The 24806-nt window shown below is 39.0% G+C and overlaps 1 protein-coding gene across 1 annotated transcript in view; it reads left to right on the top strand.

The window, feature by feature from the left end:
* The window catches only part of LOC124619390 (vacuolar protein sorting-associated protein 16 homolog), a 216150-nt gene that overhangs the window by 119664 nt on the left and 71680 nt on the right, over nucleotides 1-24806 (top strand). The window contains exons 6-9 of the mRNA XM_047145737.1: nucleotides 2700-2946; nucleotides 4071-4196; nucleotides 4594-4721; nucleotides 7078-7222. Of these exons, the coding sequence (XP_047001693.1) occupies nucleotides 2700-2946; nucleotides 4071-4196; nucleotides 4594-4721; nucleotides 7078-7222 (646 nt within the window). The remainder of the gene's footprint in view (nucleotides 1-2699; nucleotides 2947-4070; nucleotides 4197-4593; nucleotides 4722-7077; nucleotides 7223-24806) is intronic.

Consider the following 24806-nt stretch of genomic DNA (forward strand, 5'->3'; position numbering starts at 1 on the left):
TAAGAGAATGTGCGGGATGGTTCCTTTGAAAGGGCACGGCCAATTTCCTTCCCTATCCTTCCCTAACCCGAGCTTGCGCTCCATCTCTAATGACCTCGTTGTCGACGGGACGTTAAACAACACTAACCTAACCGAAGAGAATGTGTAGATTAAGCGTTTTGACCATTTGTAGAGGTCACAAGGAATAGGTCACCTTTCTTCCTTTCTTATCTGCTTGGCAACTTGTCTTATAATGTTGTTTGATTTCAGTGAGCTTCATCACATGAATCACTTTCCCAGAGGCAGACGTGTTCATTTCCAGTTCTGCAAAAATTTTATTCTTCATTTCTATCATTAACATTTCTTTTCCACTTCTGGATTTATTTCAGTTTCCAAAATCACAAACTGCATTAACTTAGCTTAGATCAGCCTTATGTGACATTTTCCATAAAAATGTAGTCAGTATAAAGATGGAATACTAGATTGCTTTGTGTGTCAGAATACTAATTGTTCTGAAGTGGGAAAATCACAAAGGCCGTAGTGGGAGTGAAACTGATTTTATTTAGTTCTCAGTTAAGATGTGATTTGAACAGATGTTCAGTGTAGCTGATTCTGAGTGTGTTCCCATAATTTTTCCCACTGTGATGAAACCAGCCACAGAGATCACCGTAGGAGAGGGATAAAATGGGTGATGGTTGACCTTGTTAAAATGCAGTACAGCATGACGAAATATGTCACAGTGCATGGCAACTTCTAATAATAAACAATTTAGACTACAGGTTCTAAGAGAAAGGATGCAAATATGCATATTGACAGCAAGCTGATGGCATGTTTTTGTAACATTGCTGAACTTGCACTTTCCAGCAGAATTGGGTTGCTAAAATGGGTAACAAACTTGTATAGACAATTTGTGATACAACATGGTATTCTTACTTGCATCTAGACAGATGACAGAGTGGGAAGAAAGTAGGACTCCAAGGAACTTTGTTCATTTCATATGAAAGAATAATGAAATTATTCCATTGACTCTAATAAATGAAGACCAAAGATATACATATATGTCTGCATAGTATGTAATTAAAAAAATAATTTGTTACTTCTACTCTCTTTTGTTTGTGCAACAACACAGATGCATCTCTGGGGTGGATGAACCCTTCTTCCACAGTACAGAAACATTGGAATCACATGATTATAACAATTTCCATTCATTTATTCAGTTTCTTTCACTTCCCCTGCATCCTGGCAGAGAAAGATATAAATTTGGTATTCTGTAAATTAATTTATCACAGGTGTAACCAGAATGAATGATATGTGCATACTTAACTTCAAATTGTTCACAGGGTTGGTTCCTTCTTAAACTAAGCGTCTCAAATGGTAACCTTGTCCTGGAGCTGTTATGAACTGTATTTTAAGAAACATACCAAAAGCTGCAGGGTGAATTGCTTTCATTTGACAAGCATTTTCAGTATTTCAGAACATCTTCAGGAACAAAAACATCACTACAGTGTTAACATGATTACAATTCCAATTGTGTTTATCAAGACAGTAGAGTGTTGTAGAATTTTCATGAGGAGTGACTGAACATAGTTCACTCATAACAAGAGGCTAGATGGCTTTTTTTGACATTATGTGCTATGTGAGATAATTATAAAAGTTAAGTCAAATGTATATGAGCAGTTCATTTCACTGATTAAAGAAACATAAATGTGAGGTTTTTCTTGAAACACAATTTAAAGAACTTTTTGTCACCGATTGACATCATAAATGTGTTCTGAAATCATAATGTGAACATATGTACAGTGGGGTGATGTCTTTGTACCTGAAAATGGCCTGAAAGACCGAAACTGAATGTAAAATAAAAGCATTTCACTTAGCACCTGTCAGTGTGAGTATCTTTGCAAAAAATCTCATTTTATTTTACACTTTTGCTAATGTAAGCTTTTCAGTATAGTTGCTTAAGTTGGATATTATATTTATAATATTCTCATTTAATTATAAAAGACAAATATATTTCACTTATTACTTTTAAATTAAATTATCTTATTCATCTTTCAGTATATTGCATTACTGTTGTTAATTTCTCACATCTGTTCTCTGTTGGTAAGAGTCTTTTCTTTACATCATCATTTCTCTGTAATATTTTCCTTCTGTATACTAAGCTTTTCCTTCTTATGTATGTTTTGTGCTCACAAAGGTTTTTCTCTTTTGTTTTACTCAATTGAATTCCTGTTCATATTGTGTTAGTTGGAGGGAAGAGTGTTCAAGACCATAGATACTGTAAAATATTGTTGACTACACTGCAAAAGTGCAGCACTAGGTAAATGCTTCTGTAGTCTTTCACAAGTTTTAATTGTCATTTAGTGGAACCACAAACTGTTCGTACGTGCGATCCTGAAGGGTCTGCGGTAATGAATGCGCGGTTGTGTTTGAGTGTTCTGTTGTTGTATGCTGTTTGTGTCATGAGAATTCTATTTCATAATAATTATTATGTTTATTGGTAAAGATTATTTTTTGAAATACTCCTTAGTTTGGTTGTTGGGATAGATAACATAGCGAAAAAAGTGGCAGGTAGATTGAAAGGATAACTTTTTCGTAGTTCTGCATATTTCACACCAAAGGTAAAAATGTTTACCATGTTTCATTATTTCTTTATCATATGTGATTGTCTGCAGTATGTACGTATCCACAGAGCTCAATAATTTTAAATTGTTGTTTGACAGGTGTGGGACTGAGGCGGTCATTGGATATTGGGAGAGTGTACTACTACTTTTTGGACGGCAAGGAGACTCCACAAAGTATGGATATGATTCTGGAGTGTACTTAGTGCCTGAGATGGATGGTGTTCGCGTGCTGTCTCTGTTCTCTCATGAAATGATTCAGAAAGTGCCAGTTGTGGTGCAAGAAATTTTTCGAATCAATAGTAATGATCCTGGATCTTATTTATTTGAAGCTTCAAAGCAGTTCCAGGTACAAAAATTACAGTGAGGGACATTTCAAAATTTTTCAAGCAGTATGACTGAATAAAAAATGTCTGTCATCACTTTACAAACATTAAGCATAATAACCATTGTTTAAAACATCTGCCGAACAGTGATGGAAACATAAAATTCGAAAAAAAAAAAAAAAAAAAAAAAAAACACCCACACACACACACACACAGACACAGTGCATTATTGTTGAGGTATTTAAGTACTTCAATCATTTCTGCTGCTTGTGTTATACTAAAAGTGCTTTCCATCCGAATTAGGTGCCCTAGGCTGGGTAACAGTCAGTCTGTTGGTTCATATCATAATTCTACAATACAGGAAAAGTTTTTTCATTGGTATCTGTCTAACATTTATCATTTTGTATCTAGAATATGTAGCTGTACATTATTGTTCAACATGTGAATATTGGGTTTGAGAATGTTTGATGCTCTGTGATGAAGTCTCTGTCACTGCAAAACCTTGTATAATGTAAAAGAAAAAATTGTTATAGATGCCATATAGATTATTCTGTTACTGTAATTGTTTTGTCATAATGTTAGCCAATAAGTAGATCACCCCTGACTGACAGTAGTCCATTTTCAGCAAGGACATAAGATTTTTCTGTTGAAAAGATTGTTTATAGTTCTGTGATTCACAATTATGAATATGGGAAATGAGACTGGAAGACTTCATGTTGTAACCTTTTTATTTTATTGGCTTCTATTTGCATGTGACCTGTTATCTGTTGGCTGAGATGGGTCATGTTTATGCTGTATAAAATTGTTCATATATTTGAAATGAAGATTATTTGTTTTCAGGGTCTTTTAATGAAGTAGCAAAATATGAAAGTTACTGCAATTGAACAGTCACAGTTGCATATTTACCTGTAAAGGTCATACGTTCAGAAGTCAGTGATTAAGTAGTAGCTTACATTTGTTTTAAAATGTAGTATGAAACTGTGACTGACAGCTGAATGAAATGTTAGGAAGAATAACTGAAAGAGAGAACTAACATAATGTGTCATCTTTAAATGTACTACGATACTTGTGATGAGGTAAACTTGGTAATGATGCAGTAAGTGGTATACCTCTGTTAGAAAAATGTCATGTGTCTCTGTTGTTCCAGAAAGGAAGTCATCGAGCAGATGAATATATAAGAATTGTCAAAGACAAGCTAGAGGAAGCAGTTAAAAATTGCATTGAGGCTGCAGGCTATGAATTTGACACAGACACACAGAAAATGCTGATTCGGGTATTTTTTGTTCTTCTGCTTATTATCTTCATTGAATATATAGATGCAAACTGTTTTGAAGTTATTTGTTGATTTTATGTTATTGGTGTCTTGTTTTACTATTGCCTCATACATCATAAATTAACCCAGTTTGATGTTGTTGTCTTCCAGTATAGTACAGATTTTTGTGGCTTAGTATTTAAGTTCTCATGAATGCCTTTCTGGCTGCAGTACACAAATAGATTTCTAATTTGTCTTTTTCCAACACATTTTTTAAATTACTTTTTAGAAAGTGCTTAGTAAAATTTATATGAAAAATACTTGGGATATAGTAAATACAGCTTCTGACCAATTTTTTATCTGGAAACATTAATTTGTTTCAGCATGGTAACATCTTTAAAATCTGTTCCCTTTTTAGGCAGCACAATTTGGCAAAGGCTTTGTTCCCAGTATGAACTCCGATTCATATGTTAGGATGTGTCGACTGCTACGTGTTCTTAATGCTATGCGAAATCGGCATGTTGGAATACCATTGACGATTACGCAGTATCCTTTCATATCACTTGGAGGTGGATTTTTAACTACTACTTAATAGTTAATATATTTCATTGCTGTGGCAACATTCTGAAAGGGCAATAAGGTACATGGATGTGGGGATGTTGCTGTAAACAGTGCAGGTCAGTACTGATGTGTGGGACAGTGGGATTAAATATTAACATTTGTCTTTGAGTTCGAAGATGTTAAAGTGGGCCATGTTCTTGAAACTTTTTATGCAATGAATGTGAAACTAGAACAATAAGCATGGATAAAAATGTGGTAGTGTTTGCTTCTAATTATTATTTACAAAATTTCTTGTGGTGGCCATTTTCCACCAGAGCTGTATATAAATTGCAGTAGTTTACAAGAAAAACACCTTTGGAATGCTGCACATCAATTTTCTGTTCTGTTTATGCATCCACACACATTATGCCATTTTAACAAGGTGTCTTCCGTGGATGTCCTGGAATATTAAATGATTTTTTGTTGTTGTCATGTATTGGCTATTGATTTAAAAACATTTTATTGACTTTCCCAGTTTTTGCGTTTGGTTGTTTTTGTTTGTATCTATGTTACCCAAAGACAGACAGACAGACAGACAGGCAGACAGAGAGAGAGAGAGAGAGAGAGAGAGAGTGAGTGAGTGCGAGCGAATGGGTGTGCGCACGCACCTGGTGCCTGATTGTGTGAATGTGTGTGAGTGCATAAATGAAATAAAAAAAATTAATGTGCAGCATATATAAACTGTTCTTCTTGTGAACCTCTGCAGTTTAATACTTAAATTTTCTAATACATGGATCTCTGTGTGTTCTGAAGTAGTTTGTTGTATTGGAGATATGATTTTCATTGGAGATATGATTTTCATTATCAATTGGTATTGACTGTGATTGTCATATGAATTATCTGCATCAGCTGTATTTCAAATCTTTTTTCTTAGATTTATTCTAGTTGGATTCTGGAATCTGTCCTCTTCTCGCTTTGGGAAATGAGTGCATGTGTAAAACATGATGCAGAATGAAATCCAGTGTAATGGCTGGGAAGGTTCAAAGACCTATTCATCATTATCATTATGGCTGCCATTAAATCAAACTGTCTTTTATGCATTTACTATACTACATATAGCCTTGATGTAGTGCTTAACTAACTACACAAGCAGAAGATAAGAGAGATAAAAACCACTGAAGATGCCTAAAGCAGTTAGGCAAAATCCTGGATGTTTCAAAAAGATTCATATGATTTCATAAGACTATCTTTTACATGAATGGAAATAGAGACTTGGGGTAAATTTTAACTTATACATAGAAACTAACGGTCTACTTTGGCACTAGTTGTAAGTTGCCTGTTCATTTGTTTGCCAGTAGGCATCCTACTGGTGGACTCTCACTCACTTGTTCATTCATCTGAGTTTTCCACAACTGCTAGAACATGCTGAAACTCATTTTTTAATAGGACAGAACACTACCACACTTGCACCCACCAGTAAAATAATTTTTTAACATTGAGCTGCTCATTAGTAGATTGAGTGTAAAGGGCTTATGGATCTTGCATTGCACCATGGGCATCTAAAGTCACCTGATCTCATGGTACATTGTTCTTTTTTGTGAAGGTTTGTAAATGATGTTGTTTATGTGTCTCCCATTCCAACAGTTTTTGGGTAAACTGTGACACCACATAGCAACAGTGGTGACATGGTTGTAAAAGTATGGGAAAAGTTGAGTATCATCTGGATGTTTGCTATACTTCTGGTAGAGCGTGCATTGAACGTCTGTGAAAGGTAAATTTTGATTGTAAATGTAATTGTGAAGAATGCCCAACCTCTTCTCTCTCTCTCTCTCTCTCTCTCTCTCTCTCTCTCTCTCTCTCTGTGTGTGTGTGTGTGTGTGTGTGTGTGTGTGTGTGTGTGTGTGTGTGTTTGTGTGTGTTTTATTTGAAAATAACAACATATTAGGTCTATGCATTAGTCATAATGTACTCCAACTGTGTATTTTCAAGTGGAAAAGTGTAGTCATGTGAAATCAGATGAATCTTTTTCAAACATTCTACATATTTGGTTAAGAAGCGACATAAAATTCAGTAGTAAAAGAGGAGTATGATTATTCTCACCTGCAAAATTAAATAAAAAAATATAAATTTATAAATTGTTGAATGTCCCTCATTTGTATTTACATCTTGCTTAATTTCCAGAGGAAGATTGAGTGTCATGCTGCTTATTAATTGAGACGGAAAATATAAATGCATTGTAATTTGAATAGAACTCTCTTCATTTTGAAAAGTACAAAGTAAACACTCATTACATTTTATTATTGTTAAGTAAATGTATAAATAACAGCCAAGAGTGAGATATTTCTTCCTCAACTTTCACAAGATTGGAGCATTTGACTACACAGGTATTGCTGGACAGATTGGTGCTGAGACACCACTACTGCCTGGCCATCCACATCGCCAAATATTTGCGTCTGCCAGAGATAGAGGGATCAAGTCGTATTCTTGCGCATTGGGCCTGCTATAAAGTGAGCACATCATTGTTTATTTTTGTCATCACATTAATTGATGGTATGTAATGACTTACATGAACTTTATTATTAATTTCTGGTTGTAGTATGCATGAGAGGACAGGTATGTGAGTAAGTGCCACAATTGCACATGTTCAGTTATCTGATCGTACTGTCCCCCCCCCCCCCCCCCCCCCCCCAAAAAAAAAAAACTATTATCCTACTGTTGTTATATCTTTTTTCCCCCATATGTAAAATTAATGTAGGCTATACACATTGAACTTTGGTCAGAGAAGTATTGGATATGCAGTATTCCCATAATTCGATATTTTACTAATATTGGATATGTAAATAGAAAGAAGCATGCCTAGTGGCTAGGAAAATGGAGAAGACTTGTTAAAGGGATACTGAAAAGCAACTATATTATGACCTGCACAGTTAGCCGTGCAGTCTAATGCATGGCTTTCTGAATTGGGAAGGAACACCCGGTCCCCGGTACGAATCTACCCAGCCATTACTCTACTACGCAAACATAGGGGTTACACTCGATTACACTCGTCTGGTGTGACACATTCCCTAGGTGGGGGGGGAGGGGGGGTAGTCCACTGGGGGTCGAAGTGCACAGTAACCCTGCAAGAATGGTTCGGTGTGGGGCAGCGGAGGGGTGAAGTGGACTGTGGTACTCATTGTGGGTTGTGGACCACTGCGGCTGTGGTGAGGACGGAGCCTCTCTGTCATTTCTAGGCCCCTGGTTAACATACAATACAATACAATACAACTATATTATCAAAAGAAAAGTTGCTACTCACCATACAGTGGAGATGCTGAGTCGCAGAGAGGCACAACAAAAAGACAGTCGCAAATAAAGCTTTCGGTTGGTAGGGCCTTCGTCAACAATAGATGACGTGCACACACACACACACACACACACACACACACACACACACACACACACACACACACACACACACATGCAAACTCAACTCACGCACATGACTGCAGTCTCAGGCAACTGCAACTACACTGCAAACAGCAGCACAGTGTCTGATGGGACTGGCAACTGGATGAGTGTGAGGAGGAGCCTGGGGCAGGGAGGGGGAGGGATAGTATGGTGGTGGTGGAGGTGGTGGACAGTGAAGTGCTGCTGGTTAGACAGAGGGCAGGGGAGAGGTGGGAAGGGGGAAGGGCGAGGGGAAATAGTGGAAAAATAGGCAAGTAAACAGGCTGGATGTGATGGTGGAATGATGGCTTTGTAGTGCTGGAATGGGAACAGGGAAGGGGCTGGATGGGTGAGGACAGTGACTAACGAAGATTGAGGTCAGGAGGGTTACAGGAATGTAGGATGTATTGCAGGCAAAGTTCCCACCTGTGCAATTCAGAAAAGCTGGTGTTGTGGGAAGGACCCACATGGCACAGGCTGTGAAGCAGTCATTGAACTGAAGGATGTCATGTTTGGCAGCTTGCTCAGCAACAGGGTGGTCCACTTGTTTCTTGGCCACACTTTATCAGTGGCCAGTCATGTGGACAGACAGCTTGTCGGTTGTCATGCCCACAAAGAATGCAGCACAGTAGTTGCAGCGTAGCTTGCACAGGTAGCCCTGCCTTTGATGGGATAGGTGATGTTTGTCATCAGACTGGAGTATGTGGTGGAGGGAGGATGTATGGGACAGGTCTTGCATCTGGGTCTATTACGGGAGTATGAGTAATGAGGTAAGGGGTTGGAAGCAGGGGTTGTGTAAGGATGGACGAGTACATTGTGTAGCTTTGGTGGATGGTGGAATACCACTGTTGGAGGGGTGGGAAGGATATTTCTCATTTCAAGGCTTGACAAGAGGTAGTTGAAACCCTGGTGGAGAATGTAATTCAGTTGCTCCAGTCCTGGGTGGTACTGAGTTATGAGGGGAATGCTTCTCTGTGACCGGACGGTGTGACTTTGGGAGCTGGTGGGAAAATGGAAAGATCTGGCACGGGAGATTTGTTTTTGTACAAACCTTGCACTGCATACTGTTTGTCCAATATAAGACTGGCCATCTTTGCAAGGTGTCTCATAGACCTTAGATGTTCTGAGACCTGCTGCATCTTTAACTGGTCTCGGTAAAGGATGAATTATTGTCGTAGGCTTGAAGGTTGATTTTGTCTTGTGTCATTTCAGCAGGTGGCTTATCTTGCCTGACACAAAGCCACAGGATGGCAGGTTTCTTTTCTTTCTCTGTTTGGTGGGCTTGTGAGACTTGGTTGAAAATTTACTGTAAATGCTGTGATATGGCATGAACAGCCGCAAGTGCCAACCCCATGCTGTATCCTCTGTTTGAATCAGAATCTTTGACTGAATGTAATCCGAGTACATTGTTTGAATATTATACTTATTGCAGACTGTAACATTTGCCTGTCTTTCCTCTCACTGCAGCACTTTTTGTGGTATTAAGACAATTAATTTGCGTAGGACTAGCCTTCGTGACCTTTCTTTTGCAGTTTTATTTGCACATTTTGCTGAACTTTGAATCTACTTTTCTTACAATGACCACTGCTATTTTTTAGGTCATTGTCAAAGTCACTATCTCTTCAAAAGATTGCAATGGCTTTGTTTATGGGTTCACTGCATACAGACTGTATTAAGTACTATTTGTGACGGCATCTTCATTGCAGTTGCCATTTGAACAAACATGCCTTACGAACTATCACCATTACATAAACTGTTTTTGGAATCCTGGGTTGTGATTGTTGATTACTTCACAAGCTGAAAAATGGAAAAATATAGAGATACTAGTCACTGAGTGGTGCCACTTTTGTTTGGAAACAATCCATGGGGATGATGATTCATAATTGTTCATCTGTGCTTACACTGAAGAAGACTTCATACCTTTCGTCAAATCTTAATTAATCAGAATAAATAACCAGCCATCATATCTTAACAATACACCAACATGAAGGACATATAGTTGAGTTTTTTTGTATTGTAGCTTTTCTTAAGATATGATGATGTCTGTAAACCTGAAACTGGTTGTATGTCAAATAAATTAAAATATGAGCAGCACTGCAAAGGCTAAAATTTAGAATCCACGGTCACTCGCCTCCTCCAAAGGTTAAAGTGACTTAACTTCATAATGAAGATATTGTACATGAGGATGTTGTGTGACAAAAATGAAAATAGTAATGACTGTATACTAATGCAATTAGTGCACAAAACTCTGTTGCAGGTAGCAACTCACCAGAGTTCTGTTATATGTTCCTTATCAGGATGATGTAATCCATCGTTAATCACAAACTTCTGCAAACTTTTGCAAGTAAAACAAGGTACTCTGTGTTGAGTAAATATCTTCAGCAAATATTGATCCTTTTGCGGGCCGTGGGGGAAATATGCTTCCCACTAAATGTATTTCCTTACAGCATTTAAGGGAATATGTGCTGTTACCACTTCAGTATCCTCCTGGCATTTAGTAACAGTCCACTGCACCAGCTGTAGTTTCTGTTTGTTGTAAAATATAGCCTTCCCATCAAACAACTGTGTTTTAATTGTTCTTGGGAAGAATGTTTACCACCAAAGTAGTTTCTGGAAGGGTCTTGGGAAGGATACTTCCCACAAAATTAATCTGTCATTCATGGTCCTTGGGAAGCATACTTACCACCAACGGGGTATTCTAAAGCTTTTGGGAATACATCTTACCACCTCTGTCTGCGCCTGACATCTCGTGATATTACACTGCATGAGCTATATGTAAACAACAGTCAGTTTCTACAGGGTGTTTATAAATGAATATTGGGGTTTTGACACTTTATAACATTTATTACATTAAACTTACAGTTATAAATGATATGTTAAATGAAAGAGAAACTCAAAAAGAGTTATCAAGAACCTTATAAAGCTGGTAGACCATCGATTATGTGCCAACTTCGCAAACAAAATGTTGTTTCATGACGATGTAGATTTTCTGGATCATGTTGTCTTCAGTGCTGAATCGACCCTTCACCTTAGTGGACATGTTAACACTCACAATGTGTGCTCTGGGGCTCAGAAAATCCTCATGAGATGGTACAGATGCAACGAGATTCCTCTAAAGTGACGGTTTTTTGTGCCGTATCCCAGTGGAAGGTTTATAGGCCTTTCTTTTTTGGTGAATCTACTGTAACTGGCACTTCTTACCTTGATATACTAGAGCAATGGGTCTTCGCTCAGTTGGAAGAAGATGAGCCAGAGAACTTCATTTTCCAGCTAGATGGTGCGCCATCTCACTGGTGTAGTGAAGTATGGCGATTGGTTGAACTTCACTGTACCCAAGTGCTGGATAGGCTGCAATGGGCCCAATGACAAGGCCTCCACGTTCACCCGACCTAATGCCATGTGATTTTTTCCTTTGGGGATTCATCAAGGATCGTGTACCTCTGCTATCAACAGACCTCCCTGAATTAAGAAACCGGATTGAAGCAGTTGTTGCTACAATCACTGAAGACACACTTATCAACATTTGCGAAGAATGTGGCAATAGACTTGATGTGTGCTGCCGTGTGACAAATGGTGCTCACATTGAACATTTATAAGGTCCTTGGTAAAACTGTTTGAGTTGCTCTTTCATTTGACATACCATTTATAACTGTAAGATTAATATAATAAATATTATAAAGCATTAAAACCTCGATATTCATTTATAAACACCTTGTATTTGACATAGGATCAACTGTTGTTGGAACACATTGCTTCACTTCTGCAATATGCTTTATTCTGACTTGTATCAGCTCATACCATTTTAGTGTGACAAAGTTTCTAGGATTGTTTGCACATTGCCGTAAGTCAACTTTAACATCAGTGAAAAGAATTTGAAATCTAATAAAAGGAAACATAAAATAAAAACAGAAAAGACTGTTCATTATTTTTATGTGTAACAACAACACATAACAGCTCACAAAAGAGAAGTGGGAAATGAGATTACCACCATAGTTCTAATCCCTCACGAAAGTGCTGTGGTGATATATGTACCAACATAGTTTATGCTCCCTAATAACAAAAATAAAATTATCGAAAAATAAATATAGTGAGTGGATGACAATTCTAAAAGGATAGCAAAAAAATTATTTTCACTGAGTTGAAAAAAAAAAAAAAAAAAATTGCATCCGCGAAAGGGTTAATATTTAATGTAAAATAAATCGTTTGAATATCGTATGTGGCTGTGGCTGAACATCAGATTTTTTATGTTATGACACAGTCACTCATCCATAAATAGTCTGATTTTTATCATGCTCTTAATACCCCTTAATTGTGAGGAATGAAGCTGTGTTGCTTGTTTGCTTGAAGGCAACAATGGAAAGAAGACAAATAGTGCCATGAAATTTTCATCTACTCCGATGCCTGAATACCCTTCAGGCTATTCAATTTGACCATCCACACCAAACTATCAGTGTTAGCGAAAGAATAGGGTTGTCGTTCTCATTATATTTACTTCTTCCTTCCTTGAAATATATTTCGTGTAGAAGGCAGTTTGAATCCTAAATGCAACTGCTAATAGAAGCATGCTAAGTCCTAAGAAGTATCAAACTCCTTGACATGGTTCACACTCAGACCCTTCCCTTTCTCGAGCAATGTTCTTGGCATATGGGCTATGCAGACATGTGACACAGCCCACTTCAAAGCTTCAGTTCTTCCAGTATCTCTCCCTTAATTTCAAAACTCTATGTTGTTCCCCTCATTCACCTTTGATGTGTATTATAGTGGGGCCTTTGAAAAGGATGAGATCAAATTCCTTCCTCATCCTTCCCTAATCTGAGCTTGTGCTCCATATCTAATGATGTCCTCAATGGGCTGTTGAACTGCAGTCTTCTTTTCTTCCTCTCTCCTTTCTTCAAAACCCCAAAATACCCTCCTCTCCATGTTGCCAGGATAGTGGGCTGGGAGAAGGGACATTGGGATAACGGCTTGGTCACAGCTCAAGAGTTATTTCTGGAATAAGTCTTTCAATCTATAGTAGAGAGTAAACTACAATGAAATTTCCCAGCACAGTGAGAGTAATGTTTTTACTCTGCAGCAGGCTCTTTTTAGTCAATATAGCATTAAAATGTTTCCATCCAAAATTTGTTTATTTCATTTCTTGGTGAAGAACATTTCAAAGCAAGAGGACAGGGCACTGTAACGTGCATTATATTACTACTGAATCTAGAAGGTAAAGTATCATACTTCATAAATCACAAGAAATCTCCCTTTCCCTGTTAGACTACTGCCACCAATTTAATTAATAGAGTTTTGTTAGTCACAAATAGAATGCTGTACTTCTGCATTTCAAGTCTTAAAGCTGATGGCAATACCATAATTCTGTCAGATATGCAGTCAAAAAATGGTGTCCATGTTTATTATTACTTGTTTGCAGTGTTGGTATCCATAACAATTAAATTGTGTGTCTTCTGAATTATGTCAAAAATAGAATAAATACAGAAAAAAGTCTGCAACCAGAAACATCAGACCAACATATAAAGAAAAATGTGAAAGATTTTATCTGAAAGTGGTTGAAGAAATTGCATACTGTCTTAGAATTGAGTTAAGTACTTCACTGGTAAGACATTCAGTTAGCATCCATCTAACATAAAAGAAGACATTGGCAATCCTGACCAACTCAAAAGAAAATTAAAAACGTACTTCATTTAACCACTCCTACAAATTATCTGAATAGCTTAATTTAGGGACTGAAAAATTCTGTAAAGTTTGCTATAAAGCTGTATGGCAAGTAGTTATTTACTGTCTATAAGATTCAGTATTGACAAATACAGGAAATTATAGTATATGAAAAATATCAGTATAATCAAGTAAATGTTCAGCTATATGTAACAGATAAACACCAGCTTTATATTACACTGAGGAGGCAGCAACTTTTTTCGATGTAACCACTTTCTTACTAATTTGCTTGATTAGATTTAGATGAAAAAAATTAAGCAGTACAGTTTTTGTAAAAGCCTGCCTATTGACACAACAATGGAGTTTATTCAGAACAAGAAATGTATATGCAAGATGCAGTGCAAGCTATCTTAAATCCAGTCCAGCCCTTATCAGAGTTCTGTGTATTACAACTAGAGCCCACCAGAATAACACAGTAGCCAATACAACAACAGGCCACACACTCTACTGTTACAAGAATAAATGCTTAGATCAGCCTAGGCTAGCTCATATTCTGTAGTTAGGCAAGAACCCATGAGAAAGTGTGTCTGGTGATCAGTGCCATACGAGTAGTTGTCGATAATAATTTCACACCCGCTCCACAGTTTCCATCGTAACTTTGCATGGTGTGAGTAGAATAGTTGATTGTTAAATGTAGTATAAAAATTAAGTATCTATGATATCCTAGTCTTTTGTTAATGTATACCTTAACTCATTTGACATCGGGAAAAGTTCCTCTTGTTGATGGGATGTGTGGAATGCACGGAATGAATGAATAACAAATACATTTTCAGCTTCACCGCTACCTACACTTTTTAAAATTCCTTCACAAGCTTCATTCACTAGCAATTTTTCACACTAAGATATTTGCTACCTCCTAAACTGATTAATCATCATGAAAATAATGCATTGTACCTCTTATTACTCAGTATTATCCTAGGGTGTAATGAATGAACTTTCTTGCAATATTTAGGTGCTCCTTAAGTCATTGTTTAATCCCAACCTATCCAACATTCTTCCCACATCACAGAAACCAAGTGAGGTGGCGCAGTAGGCAGCACACTAGACTAGCATTCGGGAGGACAATAGTCCAAACTCATGTCTGGCCATCCTGATTTATGTTTTCCATGATTTCCCTAAATTGCTTCAGGCAAATGCTGGGGTGGTTCCTTCGAAAGGGCACAGCCTATTTCCTTCCCCATCCTTCTCTAGGCTAAGCTTGTGCTCCATTTCTAATGACCTCGTTGTTGACAGGACGTTAAACACTAATCTCTTCCTCCTCCCCCTCCTCCTCCTCCTCCTCCCCCCTCCGCTCCATCATTCACAGAACCACTTTCCTCGTATAACAACATATGAAACATTGTTGCACATGCTTATTGTAAACTGTTCTCACAAATTTAGATGACTATTGTTCTAGAAGTTGCTGTGTAAGCATGTAGATATTAAACTAGCAGTAGCAAATAAAGCAACAAATCTTCAATATAAGCAGCTGCTTTTTTCAAGCTGTCTTAGAGTTAGCCAAGATAAGAACACACAGTTTAAAGACATTAAGTTACAAATATAGTGTGTAACAGCTACTTCTTCCTATTAATTTATAATTAATGTATAATTTTACTTGTTCCACATGCTGAAAAATTTTCATTTGTTATGTGATCTACAAAAGAAAATGAGTGAGACAAAAGTCGGTCCTCAGCACTAAAGTGTGAAGTATTTTTTTCTTGTTTTCATTCACAAAATTCATTAGGAAATTAAGAAGTCTTCGACAACTCAAAAGATTTTCTTGGTTCATTGTTATTTTTCATATTTTTTCCCTAATATTTGTAAACAATTGTAGAATGAGTTTTAATACTTGAGAGGAAAGCAATGAAATTTTGAATTTTTGAGATTTGCGTGTGAACCCAATCAAAGTGAAAACTATTGAAGCAGTATGTTCTTCCTACTGGAAGTACTTTTACAAAATGTGAAGATGTGTGTCTGGTTTCCAAAAAATGGGAGGAAGAAATGACGAAACATTCGTTTGGGTGTGTGGTACATATATCACCATCACATAAAAATTTAGGTAACTTCATTCCATGAACACTTAAAATGGTATGTTGAAGATTCATAAGTTTAGGAAGAGTTGGTAGTGAAGTTGTTTCTGTGAAGTGGGAAGTGGTTTGAGATGATGACAGAGCAAAAGTTATTAAATTATTATTTTTTAAATATAGAGGGGAAACAGTAAAACTGCTCCAACAAGAAATGTTGATACTTCAGTAGAAACGAGATATCATCGGAGTGAACATCTAATTGTGCTGGAAGTATTGTGTGAGGCTCTGAGTGACTATTAGAGAAATGGAAATGAATCTAGCAGAATTTTAAGAAGAGGCATGTACACCTTTGCTGATAACAGTTGTATGTCTGATTGTAATCACTACAGAGACTGTCAGTATCACATAACAAAATCCACCACTGATATGTTCAACATTAAATGTAAGTAGCCAGAACGTTGACCTAAAGATACTGCAGTGAGCTCATTGAAGCAAAAACAGCTGAACAAATTTGACAAAAAGTCAGGAGAATATCAAAGAGTAAAACAAAAAATGTCACTTAAATTTGATATGTTCAAGAATGATGTGAACATTGTAAATGAATTAGAATGCAGGTTTAACATGCAGTTGCTTAAAGAATCTTCCAGACCAGATTAACAGTTCTGGAAGCTGAGTTAGCTGAATTGTGAAACCAATGGCAACAGAAAGAGCTAGAAATAGCTTACATAGAAAATCATGCACTGAGAGAGAGAGATTTCTAGATATTGTTGACAATTTATTTGCAAAGCAACTTGAAAAGGAGTTGGGGTATCATGAGCTCACATGCCTTGAATACAAATGGAGGCCCAGAGAGTTAAACAACACTAAACAAGGTTCAATTGCATAAAATCAAACTATCATCATATTATTTTGTATTAAATAATGGAAATTTCTGGACAGGATAAAAACTATATGAAAGGATTGACTGCTACTCACCACTCAGAGGAGGCTTTGAATCGCAGACAGGCACAATGAGAAAGACTGCTGAAATATTAAGTTGTTGGACTAAGTCCTTCCTCCGAAATAGAAAACACACTCACTTTTACTAAAGCAAAACTCACACACATATGGCCTCTGTCTCCGAGCACTGGAGCCTGACTATGACTGTGTCTGATATGAGCCGCAATCTGCTGGGGTGGGTGGTGAAAGTAATGTAAGGAGGAGGAGTGTGGTGCAGGTAATGTAAAGAGGAGGAATGAGACTGGGACTGGAAATGGAGGGGGAGGGATAGCAGGGAAGAGGTGGGAGAAAATGGTATGCTGCCTGTGGGAGCATACAGGGACATGTTGAGGACAGGAGAGGGCTGTTAGGTGTAGTGTTAGGAGGCTGTGCTGGGAGGGGAGTGGGGGGGGGGGGGAGGAGGGAGGAGGAGAAGAGAGAAGTAGAGAAAGTGTAAAGAGTAATAGGAGTATTAGTGGGATAGAAGGCATGTGTTGTGCTAGCGTTGGAGCAGGGAAGGGGATAGATTGGTGGAAGACATGTTCTATAGTTGAGGCCCAGAAAGTTACAGGAATGAATGATATGTTTTAAGGAGAGTTCTCACCTGCACTGTTCAGAAAAGCTGGTGTTGGTAGCAAGAATCCAGATGACAAACATTGTGAAGCGAGCGTTAGAGTGAAGCATATCGTGTTGGGCAGCATGTTGAGTAACTGGGTGGTCCAGCTGTTTCTTGGCTGCAGTTGGACAGTGGACATTCATGTGGACAGACAGCTTATTAGTTATCATGCTCACACAGAAAGTGGCACAGTGGTTGCAGCTTGCTTTGTAGATCACATGACTGCTTTCACAGATATCTTGCCTTTGATATGATAAGGAGTTACCTGTGACAGGACTGTGGTAGTGTGGGGATATACGAGTCAGGTTTTGCATCTGGATCTGTTGCATGAATATGAGCTGTGAGGCAAGGGGTTGAGAGCAAGGGTGAAGTAGGGGTGGATATCCATACATGCCATATCCATACATGCCTTCTGTTCTCCCGGTACTCCTACTAGTCTTTCCATCTTCTCTAATCCTCTCCTACCCCCCTCCCTTTCCTCCACCCTCCAAGCAGAGCCTCCCAACACTGCAACTTGCATCCTTATTCTGTCCTCGGTATGTCTCTGCACTCTCCCACAGCCAGCCCAGCATCTTCTCCCACCCCTACCCTGCTATCCCTCCCTGCCCCATACCTCCTCCTGACCTGCACCACCCATCCAGCAGATTGCTGTTCACGTCAGAAGCAATCAAAGTTGGGCTCCAGTGCCTGGAGACAGTTGTCATGTGTCTGCGAGTTGTGCTTGTGTGAACGTGTGTGTGTGTGTGTGTTTTCCTGGTTCTCAAAGACCTAATTAACTATAACATTGGCAGTCGCTGTCACTTACATCTGAATTGTTGAACTGAGAAGACGATGAGCTCTGATGAACTGGTCCCCAACTGCTGTCGCGGTTTGTTTGTTTGTTTTGTTGGTTGTGTGTTCCATTGATCAATTGCACTGTAGAGTAGCCATTATGATGTGGAATGTGTCAAGTGCACAAGAAATGCACATACTGGTATGAAAAAATATTTTTTAAAGTACAGTGTTAAAGATTAATATTTCTATTATTTACCCCATTACCTTAAATGGCACAACATGCATATACTATATTTATAGATTTTTTTATTCCTATTCAAGAATTCATCTATGGTGTAGAAGGAGTTGTCAAGGAGGTATGATTTCAATTAATTTTTGAAGCTATTGATGCTGTCTGTCAGACATTTTATTTTGTCTGCTAATTTGTCAAAAATTTTTATAGCAGCATATTTTACCTTTCTCTGTGCCAAAGATGGGTTGAGTAAAGGATAGTGTAAGTCTGTCTTTTTTCTGGTATTATAATCATGAATGTCACTGTTGTTTTTAAACTGGCCCATGTTGTTGAGAACAAATTTCATTAGTGAGTAAATGTACTGTGAGGCTGTTGTAAGAATTCCCAATCTTTTTAAAAAAATGCTTACAAGAGTGTGACTATGAACCCCACACATTATTGTAACCACTTTCTTTCGAGCAGTGAATACTTTTTGTCTAAGTGTTGAGTTACCCAAAAATATTATTCTGCATGACATCAGAGAGTGAAAGTATGCAAAGTATGTTAGCGTACTAATTTCTATATCCTCAAAATTGGCAATTATTCTGATTGCAAAAGTTGCTGAACCTAGTTGCTTTAGAAGATCCAAAATATGAATTTTTCAATTAAGATTCTCATCTATATTGTCAGAGGAAGCTGAGAAGTACCGTGGTGTAGTGGTTATGTTGAATGCAGGGTCGTGAGTTCAAAACTCACCTGGACTGTACCATTTTAATTTCTATATTCAGTTCGAGTACATTGTAGAAGTATCCATAAATGTCAAGAATCATTGTTCTGGAATGTTCTGTAGCTGTATATATACTGAATGTGTTCTGGCTGGAGGCAGTTCGCTCCGCACTCTTGTGTGTACAAGTGGTGAATAAACCTTTGTTAATTGAAGTTAGTGTTCGTCATTGATCTAATTACATCTTCTTCTGTGTGACATTATTCTGGTGGAGGCACTGGGTATTGGAACTTGTGATAGCACACATTATCGACGACACAGTGGCTTCTATCAGGCCACGACAGAGCCACCGTTTACGTGGTGAGAAACCCGAGTTCAAGCCATATTTAACAGATCGCAATCTATCAGAGACAGCAACTGTGTGCCACCACATGAGACATCCTTCCGGGTTCTCTGGTGACAATGGCCAAGATCCAAACGAGTGGCTGAAGGTATATGAGTGTATAGCCAAATTGTAACAAATGGGATGGCACCTTGTGTTTGGCTAACGTATTTTTCTTCTTGGAGGGCACTGCAAAGCAATGGTATGAGAACAACAAGGAGAAGTTCACAAGCTGGGAAGTATTCCAAGCGGAACTGCACAAGTATTTTGGCGACACACCACGACAGAAGTGCAAGGCTGAAGATAAATTAAGGTGCAGGGCACAGTGTCCCGGAGAAACTACAGCTTCCTACATTCACGACATCTTGGAACTGTGTAAAATAGGATACTAGAATGAAGGAGAAAGATAAGGTTGCACATCTCATGAAGAGTGTTGCTGAGGACATGTACCAAGCCTTATTCCTGAAGGAGGTTTCGACAGCAGACGACTTCATAAAATGGTGCCAGTATATCATGACAATGCATCAAAAAAGAATTACACGCAAGAAGTTTGAATGGCTTCCAAATGTTGTATCAATGTCTGTGATGGAGGGAGCAACTGATTTCACAAGTTTTCTTCATCAGATAGCGAGAGAGAGGAAGTTCAGGAGGCACTTGGATTGCACGGTGAACAAAAAACCGAAACGCTTCAAGAGGTCATAAGGGAGGAAGTGGAAGAGACATTGAACCCAATCTCTTGTCCTTCATTTCCCTTTAAAACGGTGAAAAAGTCGAAACTGAGGCAGAGTTACATTCCTACAATGCTGCATAAGGAGCCTGTTTGGGCACCAAGGAAACCAAGGAAGACTTGTCGGGAGGACCCAGGATAACCAACCAGTATGTTTCTACTGCAGACGACCAGGACATATGGTGCGCTATTGTTGAGAAAGGCGATGAATATTTGATGACGCCTGCGCCAGAAGACAGCAGACCGATCTTAGCTGACCCCAACTCCAGGACGACGAAGATGAACAAGATGATGTGGGTGCAGTACGACATAGGTCACCATCGCTGCAAGCTAGCCAGTGGAGAGGACGCTCCCCAACACACTGATCAAGGTCTCCATTGCCTTTTAGAAGCTCCAGCCGATCACCTAGCCACTGCAACCTGGAAAAGTAAAGGGTGCGACCTTCCTTGGAGGAAGAGCAAAATCATCCACCGTAGATCACTAAAAAAATGATAGGAAACTACATCGATATCCTCATGGATGGCCAACCAGCCCAAGCTCTTGTGGACTCTGGAGCATCATATTCAGTCATTTCAGAGAAGTCCTGTCACCAGTTGCAGAAAACCGTATTCATCGACAACAAAACATCTCTGCTGAAGGTGACTAATGGGAAATATGTAAAACCTGCAGGAAGATGTACCATTTGTGTGGGTGTAAGTGGCCATACACAGCCCTTAGAATTCATCATTTTACAAGAGTGTAGTCATGACGTTATTCTCGGTTAGAACATTCTGAAAGCTTTGCAGGCAATTACAGACTGTGGTCGCTCAAAGATTATGCTAGACGAGATGAGGTACTGTGAAAGGAAGACGAACATCCGAGTGTATGGAGACTATGTTTGCTGGATGGAGTGATCATTCCTGCAGTCAGTGCTAGAAAGGTAACTGTCACATGTCATGCCATGCATCAACCCATGGATCTTGTAGTGGAATGTAAGAGAAGCATACCACTGAAGAATAACTTGGTCATCCCAGCCTCTATCATCTCGTTTAAGAAAGGATTCGGTGAATTGTGGATAGTTAACTGTCGCCGAGAACCGCAGATCCTTCCAAGATGCGTGTGCATAGCAAACGCTGAGCCGTCAATTGAAGAACAGCTGAGCATAATAGAAACCTCCCATGTCGAGACTGTGGGTGAAATTAGCACTACCACTATGAGACAAGATCTTCTAGCTTGACTATCACCAGATCTCACTAAGGAACAACAGAAGAAGCTACTTGCCATTCTTCAAGTGGTCTCTGAATGCTTCAATCCACAGGTGAAGAGCAAATTACACAAATCGATGGTGAAGCACTGGAGACTATCAACCAATAAGCCAGAGAGCATACCGTGTGTCAGCAACAGAATGTTGAATAATTCGCGATGAGGTAGAGAAAATGATGAAGAATAACATCATTCAGCTTTCGCAGAGCCCATGGTCGTCACCAGTGGTCCTCATCAGGAAGAAGGATGGCAGTTGGCGCTTTTGTGTTAATTACAGGAAGCTTAATAAGGTAACTAAAAAGGATGTTTACCCTCTTCCACAAATTGACAATACACTAGATTGTCTGAAGGGGGCTACGTTTTTCTCAACCATGGACATGTACTCGGGATACTGCAAATCGAAGTAGATGAGGCTGATCGTGAGAAAACTACATTCATCACCCCTGAGGGCCTGTATGAGTCTAAGGTAATGTTATTTGGTTTGTGTAATGCACCAGCAACTTTGCAACGGATGATGGATAATCTTCTACATCACCTGAATTGGACGATGTGTCTTTGTTGTTTAGATAACATTATAGTGTTCTCAGAGACATTTGATGAAGGTATAAAAAAGTCTGAGGGCCTTTCTTAAATGTCTCAAACAAAGTGGACTGAAACTTAATCCAAGAAAGTGTCTCTTTGGAGCAAAAGAAATCAAAATACTTGGACACCTTGTGTCAAACGAAGGTGTGTGGCCAGACCCAGAAAAGGTGAGATCTATAATGGAATTTCCTATTCCTAAAAGTATTAGAGATGTGAGAGGCTTCCTCAGATTCTGTTCTTATTACCATCATTTTATCAAAGACTTTTGTATCAAAGCCAGGCCACTCCAAGAGTTGTTAAAAGCTGATGCTATATTTGTCTGGGGTGGTGCTCAACGAGATTCTTTCGATGTGCTGCGAAAAGCTCTGATGTCTGATCCTATACTTGGTCTGTATGATGAGAGAGCACCTACAAAACTACTCACAGATGCCAGTGGGTATGGGCTCGATGCTGTTCTGGTGCAAATTTCGGATTGAAAAGAGAAGGTTATAGCCTATGCTTCTAGGACACTTACAAAAGCCGAGAGAAACTACTCAACTACAGAAAGAGAATGTCTTGCTGTGATCTGAGTCATGTGCAAATTTCGACTGTATCTTTATGGAAGGTCATTCACAGTTGTTACAGACCATCATTCATTTTGTTGGTTGATAGGTCTTAAGGATCCAACAGGACGACTCACCAGATGGGTACTACGTCTTCAAGAGTATGACATTACCAAAGTGTACAGAAGTGGAAGAAAACACCAAGATGCTGACTGTCTCTCAAGAAACCCAGTACAAGACCATCAAGACTTCGATGAACATAGTAACTGTCTCGCTGCACTCCAGGATCTCTCCGCTGAGCAGAAGAAGGATGCCAAGATATCTCAAATTTTGCTTGCCTTAAACTGGTCAGAGGATGTGAAAGGACAATTTAAGATAGTTAATGGATTACTTTGCAATAAAAACTTTGATCTGTTTGGAAAGAGGTGGCTACCAATGATTCCTAAACACATGCACTTAGATGTTCTACAAAAATTCCATTACTCACCTGAGGCCGGACATTTAGGATTTATTAAGGCCTATGATAGAATTCACAAGAGATTTTTCTGGCCAGGTTTATTTAAGAGTGTCTGTCACAATGTGTCCCACTGTCACGAGTACCAGAGGAGATAGGCAGTTCCTCAGAAACCACCTGACCGACTCGTACCAATTCCACCAGCTGAAATGCCTTTCCGGTGTTTTGGGATTGACCTCCTCCGACGATTTCCAACATCTGCTAGTGGCAATAGATGGATTATTGTTTGCACTAATTATCTGACACACTATGTCATTACTAAAGCCGTGAAAATAGCCGAAGCATCCGAGGTACCCAAATTCATTGTGGAAGACATTGTATTAAAACAGGGTGCCCCAAGGTCATTAATTATGGATCGAAGGAAAGTTTTTCAATCAAATCTTGTGACCAAGATAAACCATCGGTGCAACATTACTGCCTACCATCCGCAATCTAACGGGCTTCTGAATGCCTTAATAAGACCTTGGTGGATATGCTATCAATGTTCATCAATGTTGAGCAGAGCAACTGGAATGAGGTGCTACCTTTCGTGATGTTTGCCTACAACACCGCCAAACAAGACACCACAGGATTTATGCCATGTTTCCTGGTGCATGGGCATGAGGCGACTACGACAATGGACACTGTGTTTCCGTTACATCCTGATGACGTGGATGACTACATCGGCCAGGTGTTAACCAGAGCTGAGGAAGCTCGGCAGTTAGCTCGACTCCACATGCTGCAGGCTCAAGGAAACGATTGCCGAAGGTATGACGTGAGCCACCGCCTTTTTGTCTATCAGCCTGGTGACCTCGTCTGGATCTTCACTACTGTTTGGAAGGTTGGTCTCTCTGAGAAGCTCCTCAGGCGTTACTTTGGACCTTATAAGGTTGTAAGACAGTTGTCTGATGTTACTTATGAAGTTGAAGATTTCAACCCCGAAAGATCAGAGATACGGTCCATGTCCTTCAAATGAAGCCCTCCAAGGATCCTGTCACCCAGGGTAAATTCGAAGCTCCAGTGACAGGCAACAAGCAGAAAGGTGATTAAGGGCGTAGTGGCAAAAGAAGTTCTAAGAAGATCACCACCAGGGTGAGCATCAGTCATCCGGAGTTGGAGTATGCAGGACTGATGATTCGTTCTGGACTAGGAGGATGTAACACCGAGACACGGTTCTCTTAAGGAGGGAGCAATGTTGCAGAGGAAGCTGAGTAGTACCGTGGTGTAGTGGTTATGGTACTAAACTGTTGAGGGTCATGAGTTCAAAACTCACCTGTACTGTACCATTTTAATTTCTATATTTGTTTCGAGTACATTCTAGAAGTATCCACAAATGTCAAGAATCATTGTACTGGAATGTTCTATAGCTGTATATATACCATATGTGTTCTGGCCGGAGGCATCTCGCTCCACGCTCTTGTATGTGCAACTGCTGAATAAATTTTTGTTAAGTGAAGTTAATGCTCATCATTCATCTAATTACACCTTCTTCTATGGGACAGTATGTATGCCCAAAAACTTAGTATGCTCTATCCTGTCTACTGACTTTTGTTGATGTGTTATATTTATTGAAGGAACTGTACTTTTTGCAGCAGAAAATTGGATGTACTGTGTTTTTCAAAGTTTAGAGCAAGCCCATTTGCAGAAAACCAATCAATTACTTTTCCAAA

This window comes from Schistocerca americana, chromosome 6 (genome assembly GCF_021461395.2).
Source record: "Schistocerca americana isolate TAMUIC-IGC-003095 chromosome 6, iqSchAmer2.1, whole genome shotgun sequence".
In the NCBI taxonomy this organism is placed as follows: Eukaryota; Metazoa; Arthropoda; class Insecta; order Orthoptera; family Acrididae; genus Schistocerca; species Schistocerca americana.